This window comes from Odocoileus virginianus, chromosome 32 (genome assembly GCF_023699985.2).
Source record: "Odocoileus virginianus isolate 20LAN1187 ecotype Illinois chromosome 32, Ovbor_1.2, whole genome shotgun sequence".
Taxonomy (NCBI): Eukaryota; Metazoa; Chordata; class Mammalia; order Artiodactyla; family Cervidae; genus Odocoileus; species Odocoileus virginianus.
Window position 1 is genome coordinate 28,135,174 of NC_069705.1, and position 16,948 is coordinate 28,152,121.

Genomic DNA, 16,948 nt, shown 5'->3' on the forward strand with positions numbered 1-16,948 from the left:
CACACTACATCAAGTGTAAATTCCCAGCAGGCAATTGGTAACTTGAGTCTGAAACTTGGGGGAGAGTGGTCAGAATTGGAGATAGAGAACTTATATCTTATGAGGATGATAGTTAATGCCTTGTATTAGATGAAATCACTCAAGAAAGTATAATCAAGGGTGTCAGGAGCCACAGAGAAGTTCAGAAAGGTGAGGAATAAGCAGTGTCAGAGTTCCTTCAAGGAGATCACCAGCTGATGATTATTTACTGGCCCCTTGGAAAGAGGAAGGGAGAGAATGCAAGATATTCTTTCTGACGCATCCCTTCATATTAAAAAATTATTCGTGTTGGCCCACATTCTGATTCCTACTCCCGGCCAATTAAAGTAAGTTTCCAGGACAGAGACTTCAGCATCAGTAAGTTTTTTCGTTGATTCTCTAATGTGCCATCAGGATGAGAATTGTTTTGCAAGAACTAAATCAAACTCATTTTTAAGCCTATCTTATCAGGAAAGTATTGTTCCTTGGCCTTCCCTGGTGGCTCAGTGGTAAAGAATTCATCTGCCAATGCAGGAGACACAGATGGGATCCCTGAGTCGGGAAGATCCTCTAGAGAAGGAAACGGCAACTCCCTCTGGTATTCTTGTCTGGGAGATCCCATCGACAGAGGAGCCTGGCGAGGCTTAATCCATGGGGTCACACACAATCAGATACAACTTAACAACTGAGCTCCCATGCAGTGTGTGGATAAAGCCTTACATGTTACAACTCGCTATAAATTGAAGTTATCCTTTGTATGAACTTATTACAAAGTATAACTGATCTGTCATTCAGCAGACATAATGATGTAATTTCAAGTATAAATAGGGACTGCAGATACGTTTTACGCAAATAATTGATGTATTTGAGCTTGTCTTCAGACTTTATAGTATTCTTCCTCCTGTACCCAAGTCTTTGAAACACTCCATGCAGGGAATCATTAATGAGGAAATACTGAGAATGGAGTGCTTAACTTTAAAGACATTGCAGTTATTTAGATATTTCATGGTCTTTAGGGATGGACAGAAGATAATCCAGGAATTATGTTTGTCTTTTGTGGTGAAACTATAAATCTTTAAATTTGGATTTCTGAAACATATCAGGATGCCTTTATATCTGATGTGTTATAAGTAATCTTTCTCTCCTACAACCTCAAGGTGTTTATTTATCAAGATATCAATGTGATAGTTAAATAAATATTTTAACCACAGAGTTAAATAGGTTTAGGATTTAGGAGTATAAAGCTAGGACAAATATTTAAATATTGTCTTCTTCAGATGTATCTTTTTATATAGTTTTGACTTTGTAACCATGAAAATGTTTTTCATATTCAAAAAATTCTATTGAGTAAAAAGGAAATCACTGAAAATGAAGTCAGACAAATATCAGGCTGATGACATAACCACATAGAGCAAAAGAGAACTTAAGAACACAATACTTTGTACAGTCTTAGTGTGATATAGTCTGAAGAAGAAAATTACAAAGAAATTCAAATCTCACTCCAGAGTTTTATTTCTATAAGTAATATGGTATTTTGAGAGTAATTGGAATCCTCATCCATTGCTGATAGGAGCATAAAATGATGCAGTTCCTCTAGAAAGCAGTTTGACAGTTCCACAAAAAGAGAGTCACCATATGACCCAGCAGTTCCTTCAGGGTTATTACCTAAAAGAATTAAAGACATATATCCACACAATAACTTGTGCACAAATACTTGTAAAACCATTATTCATGATAGCGAAAAGATAGGAACAACCCAAACATGTATCAGCTTACAAATGAATAAGCAGAGTATGTTCTGGTCATATAATAGAATATTATTCAGCCATAAAAAAGCTAATTCATGCTAGGAATGGAGTCACAGTTGGATGAATCTTGAAGATATTAGGCTGAGTGAAAGAAGCCAGACCCAAAAGGCCACAAAATGTGTGATTTTATTTATATAAAGTGTCGATAGTAAACCAATCTATAGAGACCAAAAATAGGTTAGTGATTGCCATGGGTGCGTGCAGGAGGTTGGGGAATGACTGCTGGGAAGCCCAGGGTTTATTTGGGGGTGACGGAATGTTCTGAGATTAAATAGTGATGATTGTAAACCTTGTGGTATACTAAAAGCAACTGAATTGTACACATTAAATGAATTAATTTTCTGGTCTATGAATTTTATCTCAGTTTTTTTAAAGACAAAAGAAACTTTTTTTACATTATTGAATCTGAGGAATGGATGTTTGGGGGCCACTTTTACGGTGCCCTACTTTTGTGTGCTTGGAAGCCTTCATGTTGAAAAGTGTACAGTTTTTCTTACTAACTTCTATTTGTATTCCTTTAATTTAGAAATTTTTATCAAGAATGCACTAAAACATGTACTGAGTGACCTGTCAACCAAGCTTTCTTCCAATGCCCTCGTGTTCAGAATTTGCCACAGTTCAGTGTACATATGGCCTAACAGTGACATGAACACCATTCCAGGAGAGCTGACAGATAGCTCTGCCTGTAAGAACATAATGCGCTTTATTCAGTGAGTATGCTTAAAGATTGCTAGAAATGTTTTTACAATATCATTTCACATTATAAACATCTCCGTGTATTGAAAATTTAGATTTGAACCGGAAGAAAGTACAAAACGAAAATTCATGAAGAAGAAAGATAAAAAGTTATCAGATACGGTAAGCAAATCACCTGTCTTCTTAGTGATAAAAATTTTCAATCCTTGAATTTGGAGTTGAGTGAGATCTTAGAAAGTTCTTACTTTTTTTTTTTTTTACAGATCAGATGATTCAAGTCCAGAAAGATTAAGTGACTTGCCCAAGGTTATACCTCTGTTCTATATATCTAAACTTTTGTCCTTGAGTATGTTTACAAATTATTTAAAAAGGAATCATTCTGAAACATTACAGTGACACATGCTGTATGAAATAGTAAATGATAAAGTGGTTTACTTTTCTTCACAGTTTTGGTTCTGTCAGTTTTTGAACCAGTACTGTTAAGTATCTGCCACGTGCCACAAACTTCGCCAGGTATTAGAGATGAAAAATGGAGCAGCTACTTCAAGGCAGGAAGTTGTACAAAGTTAGTATTTAATATGACTGTAGCATTTTTCCAGACTAGTAAGAATAATAGAGTGGACATGGGGTTGGAGATGTGGACAGAGAGCACCCGGGGGAATCTGAACGAAACCAGTAGCTATAGTAATAAAGAGAAGGGAATGGATACAAGAAATATTTAGGTAATGAAAAGGATTGTACTTGGAGACTAATTGGACGTGGGATGACCAGCTTCTTGCTTGGGTAAAGATGGGAGATAGGGAAGATGTGAGGTCAGTGTTGGTCCTACCATGTTTGAGACACCAGTGAGGTGTTGACCTGAGCTGTGAGATTTTTAAATGTGGAGTGTACGAAAAAACTATGGACTTTGGATAAGGATTTGAGAATTACTGGTAGTTGGAGGTTGACATTTTGAGGGTTCAGGTCAGTTATTTTATAGAGTGTTTCTTGGATTGGGCTTGAGTTTGTTCTAGGCTGCCTTATGGTAGGTTCAGGTGGTCATTGTTGATAGGAATACCAAAGAAGTAATGTGTGTCCTCAGCACATCATGTGAAAGAGGCATATACTTAGTTGGTTCTCGTATCAGTGACGTTAACGATGATCACTTAATGTAACTGCCACCTTTCTCCACTGGGAGGGTCCTGTTTTTTGCCCTGATAATTAGAAGGTATCTTGTGGGAAGATGCTTTGAGTTTATGTATATATCCTATTCCTCATCAAGTTTTTACCCAACGCTTCTAACATCAATTGATAATTTTTGTCAGAATCTAGCATTAATCTGATGGTTGCAAAGTGCTGATTTTTTTCTAAGTCTGTTGTTTTCTTTTACATTTACAAGGTGACTTTGTACTGTAAGGAAGAGCTTTTCCTTTTCCCTGTGTATTAACTGCGTGGAAGCATGGATTCCTGTTTTATGCAATGAGTTGTCTATTAACTGTCTTCAGTTATTTTGATGCTCATATTTTCTAATTTGGCCAAGAGACACTTCATGCTGGCTCCTGTGTTCTCTTGATACTGTACTTTTGAATACTTCGTACTTTCTTCCAAGGATGTTCCAGGTTCATGTACTTTTGCTATTTCATCTCAGGAATCAGCCATTTCCCCAAGGAAGACAGACATGTATGCACACATATTATACATATATAATGCACACTTCAACATTTACCCATGTAAATCATATACCTCTAGTTCTACTTCAGCCTCACACAATTCCTAACCTTTTCCTGGTGAGAAACCTGGCTTCCAGTACTCTTAATATTTTGCTAAATTTGTTTAATATACAGAAAGCATTTTCAGAATTGTTTTTCCATACCACTATCAAAATCAAACCTTTCTAATAGAGTTCATTATTAGTATTTCTTTAGAGCAGAGGTATATAGTTATAACATATGTTTAAAAGTTGCCTCGATCTGTGGTTATTATATCTTGTTTATTCATTTTTTTGGGAAAATTTTAAATCTATACAAAAATAGAATAGGACAATGAACCATAGTGAACTTTTAATGCTTATGGATTCATGATCTGATTTCATCTTCACTTCGCATTCACTCTCTGCCTCTCCTCAGATTATTTTGAAGCAGAGAAGAATTTTTCTTTAAGCTAAGAATTGTGCTTTTAAATAATTTACTGTAATATAGTGTATATGATCCTTAAAAAGTCCTTTTACTTACCTTTTATATTATTGTTCAGTGTGCTTTAAGTTAACTACTACTGTTTATCTTTATAGCATCAAATAGTAAATATAGATCTGATGCTGGAAGTGTCGACCCCTCTGGCAGCTGTAACGCCCATTATTGAAAGAGAAAGCGGAGGACACCACTATGTTAGTATGACTTTACCAGTTGATGCAGTTTTATCTGTTGCTCCAGAAGAAACGTGGGGAAAGTAGGTATTTTCTAATACTACTGCCACCTTTAAATGAGGACCCTCCCCCAAAGTAATCACATCCTATTTTTAAGTGTTGTTGAGGCATATCTAGGGTGGTTATTTTCTTTTTACTATGATTTACTCCTTGTTTCTTATTAAGAGTCATCTAGTAATTCAGTGTTTATTGAGGAAGTAGGATAATATGCCAAACCTATAGAATTTTCCATTTACCTGTACAGAGGAAATTTAGTCTATTTAACATTTAACTTTTTATTATTTAGACTTAATTTAATAAATCCAGTCCTATCAAGGGCATATTAGGAATATATTCACTCAACACTTTCATGTATCATAACTATTATAACTTTTGTTAATGTACTTGTGTATTTCCCTCCCACAGAGTTCGTAAACTTCTAGTCGATGCAATTCATAATCAACTAACTGATATGGAAAAATGCATTTTGAAATACATGAAAGGAACATCTATTGTGGTTCCTGAGCCACTGCACTTTTTGTTACCAGGTGAAAAAAATCTTGTAACAATTTCATATCCATCAGGAATTCCAGATGGTCAGCTGCAGGCCTATAGAAAGGTAAAACCAATTCATTCTTGGAAAAATAAAAATATCATTCATTTTGTATTTAATTTTGTGCTTCTAATAAATAGCCAGCATTTTGTGATTTAATTTTATAAAGTGTGGATGAACACTATTGGCTTTACATCTTATTTAATGTCTATTCTCATGTAACTGTTTAAAGTATTTTTAAGAAAAAATTATTATGCTGAATCATATGTAACATTTTAATTTCATATATTCGGTGAAGTTCATTTGTAATTTTTCTATACTGAAATTTAAGAACGAAAAGATGCTTACATGCCTAGAGTAGCTGATGAGTGCTATTTAATAAAACTTCCTTTTCTTTTCCATTACTTGCAGATTTACAAAAGAGACAGGGTTACAGTTAGAGAAGGGAAATTAGAATTTATCCTTTTTTTAATTAGGATTTGTAGTATTACTCCATCCCCCACCTCTCAGGGTCATTTGGGTTTTCTTAGAGGTGTTTTGAAGAAAACATGATCAACATTCAAAGAAATGAGATTTATTGGCAAATGACTGGTTTGATAGTGTGTATATATATGTATTTTTTGGTAGTATATATTTTTGATATTTGGCCTTGCCTAGTACCCATCAAATTATACCATGGAAACATCTTCCCAGTCTCTGTCCCTGAAAAGAGATGTAACACTGTAACCCTCTGTGCCTCTCTGTAAGTGCCAGATGAATTGGTTTGCAGAGGCAGCAGTTACACAAGCTAATGATCTCATTCACACTGCTCGAATACACAGGAGATATCAAAAAGAAGATGTCAGACTTTCAGAGTAACTGTTACATGTTTTTATACATTAAGGAATATGTTGCCTTTTAAACATATATGTGTATTTTTATTTTGATGCCATATTGGTCTTTAAACCACCAATTTCCATTCTGTAACCTAATCACTACCCCTTATATTTGTTAAATACTCTAAGCATGATTTTTTTGATATAGTTATATCATTGTTAGTTATAATTTACTCATTTACAAGACTTTCAAAACTACTCTTTAGCCTGGATTTATTTTAGCAGACTGTGTTACAATAAGTAATTTTAAATTATCTCGGTTCTTTCATGCTAATAAATTATTTTCAATTTTCTGTATTCTCTTCCAGTTTCTATCCATATACATAAATGAACAAAAATAAATCCTTTTTGATTTTAGTTTAAAGCTCACCCTCTTTGAGCTTCATGAATTAAATCATAAGTGTTTGATAACTTAAATTTTCTGTTTTGAATCTAGTTTGGGTTTATTTATTGACTAGGAACCTATATCATTTAACCTTTATTCTCTTCTTTCCTGTTAATTCTGGTTTTATTTAGGAGTTACACGATTTCTTCAATCTGCCTCATGACAGACCTTATTTCAAAAGGTCTAATGCTTATCATTTTCCAGATGAACCATACAAAGATGGTTACATTAGAAATCCACATACTTATCTCAATCCACCTAACATAGAGACTGGTATGGTGAGTTTAGTAATTATTTATAGGAGTTAGTTGATCATTAGTGTCATTAATTGTTTTTTGCATGTGTCCAGGGGATGTTTGATTATGATTAATTATTTTTTTATTCTCTGAGGGACTTAATATTTTGTTAAGATTTTTGCATTTATGTAATGATGTTGTCTTATAATTTTATTTTCTCATACTGTTCTTACTTCACTTTTGTATCAGTAATACACTGATACATTAAAAGAGTTGGAAACTATTTTTTCTTTTTTAAAAAAATTTTTATAAGGCACTAAAAGTAACAATTTAGCTCTGAAAACAAATAAATGACTCGAGCATGTATATGTATATAATGTTATCTTAAGCGATGATATACATATGTATACGTATAATATATATGTCTAAAGTTAATATTTTACTGTGTTTCTTCTTTTTATATAGGTTTATGTGGTCCAGGGCACATACGGTTACCATCATTATATGCAGGATCGAATAGATGACAATGGCTGGGGCTGTGCTTATCGGTCTCTGCAGACTATCTGCTCCTGGTTCAAACACCAGGGATACACAGAGAGATCCATTCCAACACACAGAGAAATCCAGCAGGTACAGAACACACCATTTTGAATTATATGGAAGTTTCATGAACCCTAATATACCATTAAATAATTATGCCTACCTCCTGGTCCAGACTTACTTCTGTTTTGAAGGGAAAAAACTATACTGGTAATCAAGGGAAATGCCCTGTACATAATCTTTAATAGCTGTCTTGTGTATGATTTTTTCTGTATTTTTAAATAAAGGCTCTAGTTGATGCTGGGGACAAACCAGCAACCTTTGTCGGATCACGGCAGTGGATTGGATCTATCGAGGTACAGCTGGTGCTGAACCATTTGATTGGTGTAACTTCAAAAATACTGTTTGTCAGGTAAGGAAACTTTAAGCAATTTGAGAAATCACTTCAAAGAGAGTTTGTCACTTTTATTAAAAGAAAAAAGTGCATTTTTCCCCCCAATTTGTTTTCGCTCCTTTCTCTTCCTCCACATTGCCCCCTTGCTTTATAAATCTCATTTTTTCCAGTCCTAAATTTCTTTGTTGTTATTTTTTAGAAGATGTTTGTGAGTAAACTTTGTGATACGTACTTGTATAGTCTAGGCCTAGTCTTAGTCTGGAAGAGGAAAATTTGGAAATATGCCAACTTTGAGTAGGTACAGAAGGTCTGGTTTTTTAATGCAGAAATCATTGAAGTCTTGGAAGGCAAAAAATCAAATATTGATCTATGACTGACCTTTTTGTTTACTTCCCACCCTTTTGCTTCCTGAGATTTTAATAAACTAATAATATATCCAAATATAATTTTATATTTTCCTTATCTATTATAATAGGAAATTTTATATAGGAAATAGGAAATTTATAATATAGGAATATAAAACTTATAAATAAGATATTTATAATAGGAAATTTTCTTTTCCTCATCTTTAAAAAATAGAATATTACTATTTTAATCACAATTCTAGTATTAAAATATGAGCAAATATTAGAGAAGATTGATTTCTATGACCATCTCTAGCTTACTCCTTATATATGAGCTTATGTTTTTAATACACTTATTATGACAACCTTGATAACTAATGTCATTATCCTATTGTCCAAGTACTTTAGTACATCTGATTTCACAGTTGCAACTTGAATTGGATGTGGAAATCAGCACTAACAAATAAATAATCGATTAAGTAGTGAAGTAGGTGGTGATTAAAAAGTGAAAGTTTTGACACATGAAAATGTTATTTCATACATTCCTTACAAAGCAAGAGCTAAGGGTTAGCACCACCTGGCACCTCCATTCTAAAATAAAAACTTCCATCTATTCATCTTTTCTATTCTCAGAAGTAAAAATTGTATGCTATTAAAATATTCCGCAAAAATATGTTGTACTTGAAAACATTTTGCAGTTTTCACATTGGCTACACAGACATTGTCTGTTTTAGTCCTAGAATCTCCTGTCACATAGAAGGGCAGGTATTTTTGGTCCCAGATTAAAGATGAGGAATTACAGGCTCAGAGTTTGATAGTATGAAGACAAAATCCCAGGATTTAAAACCTGTCCTTCTGAAATTAAATCCACCTATAAGAATCCCCTCAGTATCAAAATGACGACTTTCAATCTTAGGTGGTTAAAAATCCAGAATCTTTATGCAGTTCTAGAAGCAAAGAATCAAGGTCTTTCCTACCTCATTTAGTGACCTTAAATATTTAGAGGTTGTATTGCTTTAAATTGCTCTCAGTTCCCTACCACTTAATTTTGCTTAAATTTATATCTATATTTTTAGTAACCAAAAAAGAAACCAAAAAGGTAGAAAACATTAGTTCCCAAGCTCATTTGATCTTCAGAATAGTTCATCTGATAGAAACTGGTTTCTTTCTAGCCAAGGTTCTGAAATGGCCTCTCAGGGACGAGAACTGGCTAATCATTTCCAGAGTGAAGGAACTCCAATAATGATTGGTAAGGTGTTTTGCAATCTTATGTTCTTTTGGTAGATGGAGAGTATGTGAAACTTATCGTTAATGTAAATACATAATGGCACATAATATCAGTCCTTTGTAAACATATTAAAATTAGCTTTTACATCATGCGTACTGACCTCTAGATATTTTTTAAAATTTCCAAGGTGGGAAGAAAGTTATAAAAAAGATTATAATAACTAGAAGTAGTAAAGGCTAAGAAGAGATTTGATAACTGTGTTCAAATAAAGACTTTATAGCAGAATGGAAAAGAGGCAGTGGTCACTCAGTATAGCATCGGAAGTCATGGCTGTCGGGAACTTGGCTTGCTGTGTGATATTATGCAAATTGCTTAACCTCTCTAGACTTTCTTTGTAAAATAAGAGAATTGGATTAGCTAATCTAAAGAGTCATGATTCTATGAGAAATGAGACTTGTCCTGGATGACAGAAGGCAAGCTAAGACTGGTGTGTAAGAAATGCAGGTAGGCAGATGTCAGCAAACTGCAGGCAGGAGTGACTGCGTGGACGGGCTGCACCGCTGGAGGCACTCGGAGCAGAGGTGCCGAGGCTCGTCTGCTGGGAGAGGCGGCAGCAGCAACGGTGGTCACCCTGTGCGAGGGGTTTAGACCTTCTTAATCCAGTGTAGGTGATTCCATGAGTATTAAAGTGGCACAGACACCTAATATGATTATAGATGTGATGGTATCTTTTCTGTCTTTAAGATGTAATTTTGTCTTTTCAGAGTGTATTTGACATTATGTCTTTTCCAGTTTAGGTCAATCAATTTTAATATTATGTTAGATCAATTCATAGGCAAAATAATCTTTTTCAACTGAAATTGATTGGGAGGTTGAGACTGACATATGCCCTTTCCTATTATTTCCTCTTGTATAGGGGGAGGAGTTTTGGCTCACACAATACTAGGAGTTGCATGGAATGAAATTACAGGACAGATAAAATTTCTGATTTTAGATCCACATTATACAGGTGCTGAAGATCTGCAGGTTATTTTGGAAAAGGTAAGTGTCTGTTTAACAAATAAATACAAGGAAAATAACCCAAAACCAAAGGAGGGAGAACCGGAAGCTAACAGAAAGATGGATTGTAAACTGAGAGCAGAGATCCTCACTGTAAGGAAGGACTCTAAGCCTGTGATGAGTAACTCTCTCTAGATATGAAGGCCAGGGGGGAACTAAAGTATTAGAGTATGAAACTCATAAATATATTCCTTTGAGACTTTACAACGTTTTGTAAATATAGTGAGATTTATCAATGCCTCAAAAAAGAGTGAAATATATAACATTTATAATTTTCAAATTAACCAAAAATTGGCAGTATGATGGACATTATGGAGATTTGACTGCTTTTATATATACATATATATATATTTACATATAACTTAATCTCATTCTATGAAAGATTTGAATTTGAAACAAATTTAAGAATATTTGTTAATGCTTAAACTACCAACTAAAGGAGGTATAAATTTACGTTAATTTATAAGCAACTAATTCAGATTTAGTACTGAGTTTTAATGAGAAATTAGTACTAAATTTCCATGAAACTCAGTACTAAATCTTTCAGAGGCAAGTGTTATAAGACACAATTAACTTGAGTCTTTTAAAAGTTTCACATTTTTTGCCAAATAAGTCATTAGTACCAATAAAAAGATTTCTTAAATCCAAAATCCTACGGGATTCTGGGGAAATGGATGGTTTAACATTGAAATTCACTTACGAGAGATCTTCAAAACTGAATATAGCTGTATGAGATTACTAAAGCCCTGGGAATGAGACATTTGTGAGAGTTCTTGCTGTTTTACGTAGCTGAACTCTTATATCCCCACTTTAGTAAAGTCTATTGCCAATTATTGGAGCATCTATAAATAATAACAGGATATAAACACATTCTTAAAATTTTAAACACCACATACACAAAATTTTCTCTTTGAAGGCATTTGGACTTCTAAGTCTATGACATGTTTTTGGCTGGTATACGTATCTTCCTGAAAATAGGAGCAATATTGACTGTCTTTCTGTAGCAAGGTGTTCATTCATTGGACATTCATTAAGTACCTAATATTTACCATCCACTGTCCTAAGCACCGGAGTATTAAAATGGATCTTTAAAGAGCTCTTTGTCTAGTATAGAAAGACAAAGAAGGGGAGTCCATAAAGGACTGCTTCCCCCAAAAAATATGGTATCTTTGGTGGTGCTTACAAGACTGTCCCTGCAAAGGGATCACTCAAAAGTCAGTGAAAGGAAAGCTGGGCATGTTCTGAGAACTGTGGCATTTTTAACATGACTTGAGCTGGTGGAGAGGGGTGACTGATGGCTAGAGGGATCTGCAGGAGCTAAGTCAGGATGGCCACTGAGAGCCAGGCTGAGACGCACACGTTCAGACTTTATCTTAAAGGCTGTGAGAAGCCTTAGAGCTGCTGTAACAGAACATGGTAGAGGGGGCGGCTTATAGTAGCAGAGGTTTCTTTCTCAGAGTTCTGGAGGCTGGGAAATCCAGGATGGAGGTGCTGGCTGATCTGTGGGTGGTGAAGCCCACCTTCTAGTTCAAAGACGGCAGGCTTTCTCACGGTCCCCACATGATGTAAGGGATGAGGGAGCTGTCTGGGCACTCTTTAATGATGGCTGTATTGTCATAACCCAGTCAACTCCCAGAGGCCCCGCTTCCAGATCCCAGCACATTGGAGATTAGGGTTCATCATACAAGCCTTAGACACATTCAGTCTGTGGCAGGGGCCTGGAGGGACAGTCCTCCCTCTGCCTGACCTCTCTCTGCCCACTTGGGGAGCTTTCCTGTGTGAGTTCCCTAAGTCAGTCACCTCAAAAGAAAGATGTCCGGCTCCTCTACTTACTCCCAGTTTCTGGTTTGGGCGCCCTCTCTACCCACTTCTCTTAAAAAAACTTTGAGACCAGTTACCTAGAGACGGCCCACATGTGTGAAAGATCAAAACAGAAGTATAAACCTTTTTCTATCGTTGAGAAAACAGATTTTAGGACATGAAATTCATTAGTGAAAGTTTTGCTGAAAAAATGAGATGATAAAAAGAATTTTATGTAAAGAAATGACTCTCAATGGAAATAAACCAGACTTAATGGTGGTATCTGTAGGCAGGGGGAGCAGAACTTGTAGATTTTTTAATTTTTACTTTGACCTCATTTGAATTTTTTTGTGTGTATCTTATTTTTGCAATCAGAAAAAGAATAAAGACCTAAAGAGCATCTCTACTCAACCCTCTGCCCCCCACACTGAAAAACAGGCTAACATACCATCTTCCTCGGTAGGAACTCTGACCTTTGACTTTAGGTCCCTGTCAGAATGCCCAGCAGCCTCCTAGTTAGGTGGGCTTCCCTGATGACTCAAGTGGTAAAGAATTTGCCTGCCAATGCAGGAGACACAGGAGACTCGGGTTCCATCTCTGGGTTGGGAAGATCCTCTGGAGGAGGAAATGGCAACCCACTCCAGTACTCTTGCCTGAAAAATCCCACGGACAGAGGGGCCAGGTACTGGCTGTAGTCCATGGGGTCACAAGAGTAGGTCATGACTGAGCACGCACTCAACACACTCCACTCCCAGTTAGGTAGGGTAAAGGAGCAAGACCACTCACTGCCTGTCACTCAACTCAATGGCATTTTGAGTCCTCACTAACCTCTGAACAAGTATGTGTAAGCAAGCGTTTCATTTCAGAATGATGTAACTCAGACAAGTCATTAGCTGGGTCTTTAAGAAAATAAATTAATGGCCCTAGAAGAAATTTGATGCACTTAACTATATTCCCAATGAAATGTTGTTTGAAAGAAATTTTCTCTGCTGGAAAAAATACTGACATGAAACTGGGAAGTGGCAGTGATTACAGCCTGAGGAAAATGAAGAATGTAGAATGCAACTCCCAAGGGCAAGTTCAGATTCCTTGACTACCTCGTATCACTGCTGAGATGCCACTGCTGGGAAATCAGTGGCTGGGGAGGCCCACTTTTAATGAAAATGCCCATAGCCTTTCTCACTGTCTATACAGTCTTCCATGGGACAGATGGCAGTTAAATTATCACCTGCCATCGACTACCAGAATGATAAAACCATACATCTTAAAAATCAATAAAATATGACATTGAGTAATAGTACCGTAATGAAGCTTTTCCTTTTTTAAAATGATTTCTATGATTAAATATCATAGAATTAAAATTTTTAAAATTCTATCTGAAGTGAACCCAAATAAGCTACTTTTCTGTGCTTAATAGGAATTCAGATACTTGCATTGTATAGGTATTTACAGTCTTACTGCAAGATTCAGTTGTAAAATGTTACCATTTCAATTATGTAGTCCTATAACTTTGTAAAAGGTTTTCCTTTCCCTTCTCCCACATCTAGGGCTGGTGTGGATGGAAGGGCCCAGAATTTTGGAACAAGGATGCTTACTATAACTTATGTCTCCCTCAGCGACCAAATACTATTTAAAATATCTTGGACTTACAGACTGTAGTAAAGTTGTAACTTTGTTGATAAAGAATAAATTTGATTTCAAATTAAATCCTGGGGGTGGTTTGATGGTTTTTATGAGTTTTTCCAAAGGTGGTAAATATCACAAAGAAAACAATTTATTCTCTAGACATTCTTTTAATAAGTTACGAGACAAAGCGTGCACGACCAGAACATTATAGGCATGTAAATACATGTATTCTTGAATGTTATCTTCACTTAGAAGAAAGGTTTCCTCCTTCTTAGAAGGAGTTTAGACACACTTGATGAGCCAGAAGCCACAGCTCGTAGCTGAGCGGTAGACCTGCATTAAGTGAAGACCTTCTCCACACCTCTTCATGACCAATACATCTGTTATTGAAATACATATTAACATTAAAACCTTTTTTTAAAAAGGTTTTCTCCCCAATCTTCCACCATGCAGGACAATTTTTGGTCTCTAAAGTCTAGTAGTAGTTACTACATCCAGTATTAAAATGTGCTAATGAGAATGAAAAGATATACAAGACATAAGACTGGTGATATTTAAACGAAACAATAAATTCTGTTTTAAATAAGAGATCCTTAAGGGAGGAAGAATGAAGAAACTGAATTACTTACCAACACTTCCTTTTCCCATTTGTATTTTCTTCACTTCCAAAACTTCGTTTCTGTCTGAGCACTTGAACACAATGATCTTTATTGGGTTGTTCCCTTGATTTTATTGTCTGCATGCATTTAATTGTTGTAAGAAACTTGGCACATTCTGGAAATCCACATGACCAAGCAAGATCTTCAGCTGTTTGCCCATTCTTATTACATAAACTAAGTTTAAGACAAAAAAAAAAAAAAAGTATTCAAGTAAAAGTTGACAGTTGTTTAGCCTTTTTAAAGTATATTTCTAACAAAGGTGCTTTGGGATCATACAAATGTTGGTTGCAGAATAAAAGAGGTAAAGGAAGCATAGAGGAACTCCATGTTTGCTCGCTATTTGTCCTTAATTAGCACAGAGGACAGCACAGAATGGTACTTCATTTCTGCACAAATAGAAGAGTATTCTGTTTTCAGTACAATGAGTGAGTACACCAAGGAAGTCAGTGAGAACATCTGGATTTTTTAAAACAAAACTGAGATGTAATACTGCCATGACACATCAACTGCACCTTGGATTGCTTAGGATCCATTTTTTAATTTACTCGAATAGTATCAGATAATCATTAACAGCCTAACATTTAAATGGTTCCACTACATTATCAATTAGGCAAGCATCATGTAATTGAGCTGCAGGAGTCTGATTAACCCAAGAAAATATAAAATTTGAAGTCACTGATTCCATACTCACTCAATTTGGGCATCACTGGCTACAAGCAGGCTGAGGCATTCCATGCTTCCAACTCTTGCTGCCTTGTGTAGGGGAGCTTCTCCAAAAACATCCTTACATACAAGACAGCATATTTTAGTATCTCCCCAAAACACTCTTGTGGAAATTGATGCTTGAGGAAGTAGGGTTAGAACTGCATTGTACTGGACTGAATTTTTTAAATTCTTTTTTAAAATAAAGTTCACTTGGTGCCCTATTAAATATAGAATTGTCATTAATAAAATTATGTGCAGTCACAGCTACATACATACAGTAAATTTTAAGTGATTAAAAGCAAAATAGAATCCTACAGAAGTAAAAATTACAATTTAAAATTTAACATTCAATGGAAGATGCAAACTACCCTAAGAAAGTTCTGTAAGGAATTACATTGATTGTGAGCATGTCTTACAAGTTGTGCTACCCTAAGACTTAATTTTGTAATGGAGCAGTTGTTCCTTTGGAAATGAACAGTAGACCTTGGAAACGTCCGATGTATTAGCCAGCAGCCATCTATCCGGCTAATGAGCACCTGAAATGTGGCTAGTCTGAATTGAAATGTGCTGTCAATGTAAAATACACAAGAGGGTGAGAAGGCATATCCAATAGATATATATAGAGAGATATCAGTTATGTTTTATATTGATTACACATGAAATGATAATATTTTTGATTAATTGGGTTAGTTTGCTAAAATGTTTCACTTCATTAATGTGGCTACTGGAAAATTGTAAAGTTACATAGTGTCTCACACTTTATGGGCATCGCTGTGCTAGTCATGTTTCTAATAACTGAAACGACTGAATACCTTGGCGTCTAAGAAATGTGTGGATTTGGGGTGAAGGGGAGGTTTGCACACAGCAACAATCAGTTGCCTAGTTACCTGCTGGTTGAGGTCAGCGCCCGTCTGCAGCTGCCAGAGAAGAAAGCAAGCAAGGCCGCCACCTGCAGCCAAGTGGACAGGCGACTGCTCGCAAGGATCCGGGGGTGCGTTGACGGAGGCCCCGGTCTCCAGCAGATGCTTCAGACTATCCACCTGCGAGAAAAGAACAGCTCCAGCACCCCTTCTCGCCTTTGTCCAGGCTCCTCTCCGGGGATCGAAATCCTCCACCACTCCAAAAACCTTCCAACTCTGAAGAGGCTTGACTTGGCAGCGCCAAGTGGTCAGTACACCCTCACCCTATCTAGCCCTCTCTAGAAGACAGACATCTGGAAGCTTAAGCCTGCCTGACCAAAGCAGCCTGAGTCTCACCTCTGGGTTGCAATCGAGCAGCAGCATCTCCCGCCTAAAGTAGAGGACAGGAGTCCTTGGGAGAGCTGAGCAGTGCGGCACTCGCTGCAGACGGACAGGTTAAGAGTGGACAGCCCGTCCGAGAGCCCGAGAATTTAAAAAATCACCAGAGCCAGGGGGCCAGCCCCTCCCCGCCGTGCCCCAGCTGCGGCTCGGCCCGAGCAGCCCAACCCTAGGCGGCCCGCCTTTCTCCGCCCAGCAGCAGCCGCACGTACACAAACACTAGCACGTGTAACCTGGAGCCAGTGAGGCTGGCGGGGGCGGGGGGAGGGGGAGAGCAGCGAGGATGCGCCAGCTGATTGGTCAAGGGGAGGTGTCAGGCTCGCCCACTTCGGGGCGGAGCCCTG

The 16,948-nt window shown here is 36.7% G+C and overlaps 2 protein-coding genes across 3 annotated transcripts; one reads left to right on the plus strand and one right to left on the minus strand.

Annotated features, from left to right (window-relative positions):
• Positions 1-1,506: 1,506 nt before the first annotated feature.
• On the minus strand, positions 1,507-16,810 carry ANKRD37 (ankyrin repeat domain 37). 2 transcript variants are annotated; one of them, XM_020889907.2, is made up of 5 exons: positions 16,563-16,810; positions 16,194-16,346; positions 15,293-15,384; positions 14,572-14,775; positions 1,507-1,683 (listed from the first exon to the last, which is right to left on the minus strand). In XM_020889907.2, exons 1-5 carry the CDS (start codon positions 16,587-16,589, stop codon positions 1,680-1,682), a joined length of 480 nt encoding a protein of 159 aa, XP_020745566.2. In that variant the 5' UTR covers positions 16,590-16,810; the 3' UTR covers positions 1,507-1,679. The 2 variants fall into 2 exon arrangements, with proteins under 2 accessions (XP_020745566.2, XP_020745567.2); XM_020889908.2 differs by lacking the exon at positions 1,507-1,683 and adding an exon at positions 14,090-14,322.
• On the plus strand, positions 2,618-14,023 carry UFSP2 (UFM1 specific peptidase 2). Its single transcript, XM_070460066.1, has 10 exons — positions 2,618-2,684; positions 2,786-2,828; positions 4,789-4,946; positions 5,329-5,521; positions 6,847-6,993; positions 7,417-7,581; positions 7,779-7,903; positions 9,402-9,478; positions 10,374-10,498; positions 13,864-14,023. The coding sequence occupies exons 3-10, from the start codon at positions 4,813-4,815 to the stop codon at positions 13,948-13,950; spliced, it is 1,053 nt and encodes a 350-aa protein (XP_070316167.1). The 5' UTR covers positions 2,618-2,684; positions 2,786-2,828; positions 4,789-4,812; the 3' UTR covers positions 13,951-14,023.
• Positions 16,811-16,948: the final 138 nt, after the last annotated feature.

Excerpts from the sequence above, each read along its gene's own strand:
- UFSP2 (XM_070460066.1), top strand. The coding sequence starts at position 4,813 with ATGCTGGAAGTGTCGACCCCTCTGGCAGCTGTAACGCCCATTATTGAA. Across the intron at positions 6,994-7,416 it reads CTAACATAGAGACTGGTATG|GTTTATGTGGTCCAGGGCAC; the intron begins GTGAGTTTAGTA and ends CTTTTTATATAG. Across the intron at positions 9,479-10,373 it reads AGGAACTCCAATAATGATTG|GGGGAGGAGTTTTGGCTCAC; the intron begins GTAAGGTGTTTT and ends CCTCTTGTATAG.
- ANKRD37 (XM_020889907.2), bottom strand. The coding sequence starts at position 16,589 with ATGCTGCTGCTCGATTGCAACCCAGAG. Across the intron at positions 16,347-16,562 it reads TGCTCGATTGCAACCCAGAG|GTGGATAGTCTGAAGCATCT; the intron begins GTGAGACTCAGG and ends CTTTTCTCGCAG. Across the intron at positions 14,776-15,292 it reads GCCAGTGATGCCCAAATTGA|TTTATGTAATAAGAATGGGC; the intron begins GTGAGTATGGAA and ends TCTTAAACTTAG.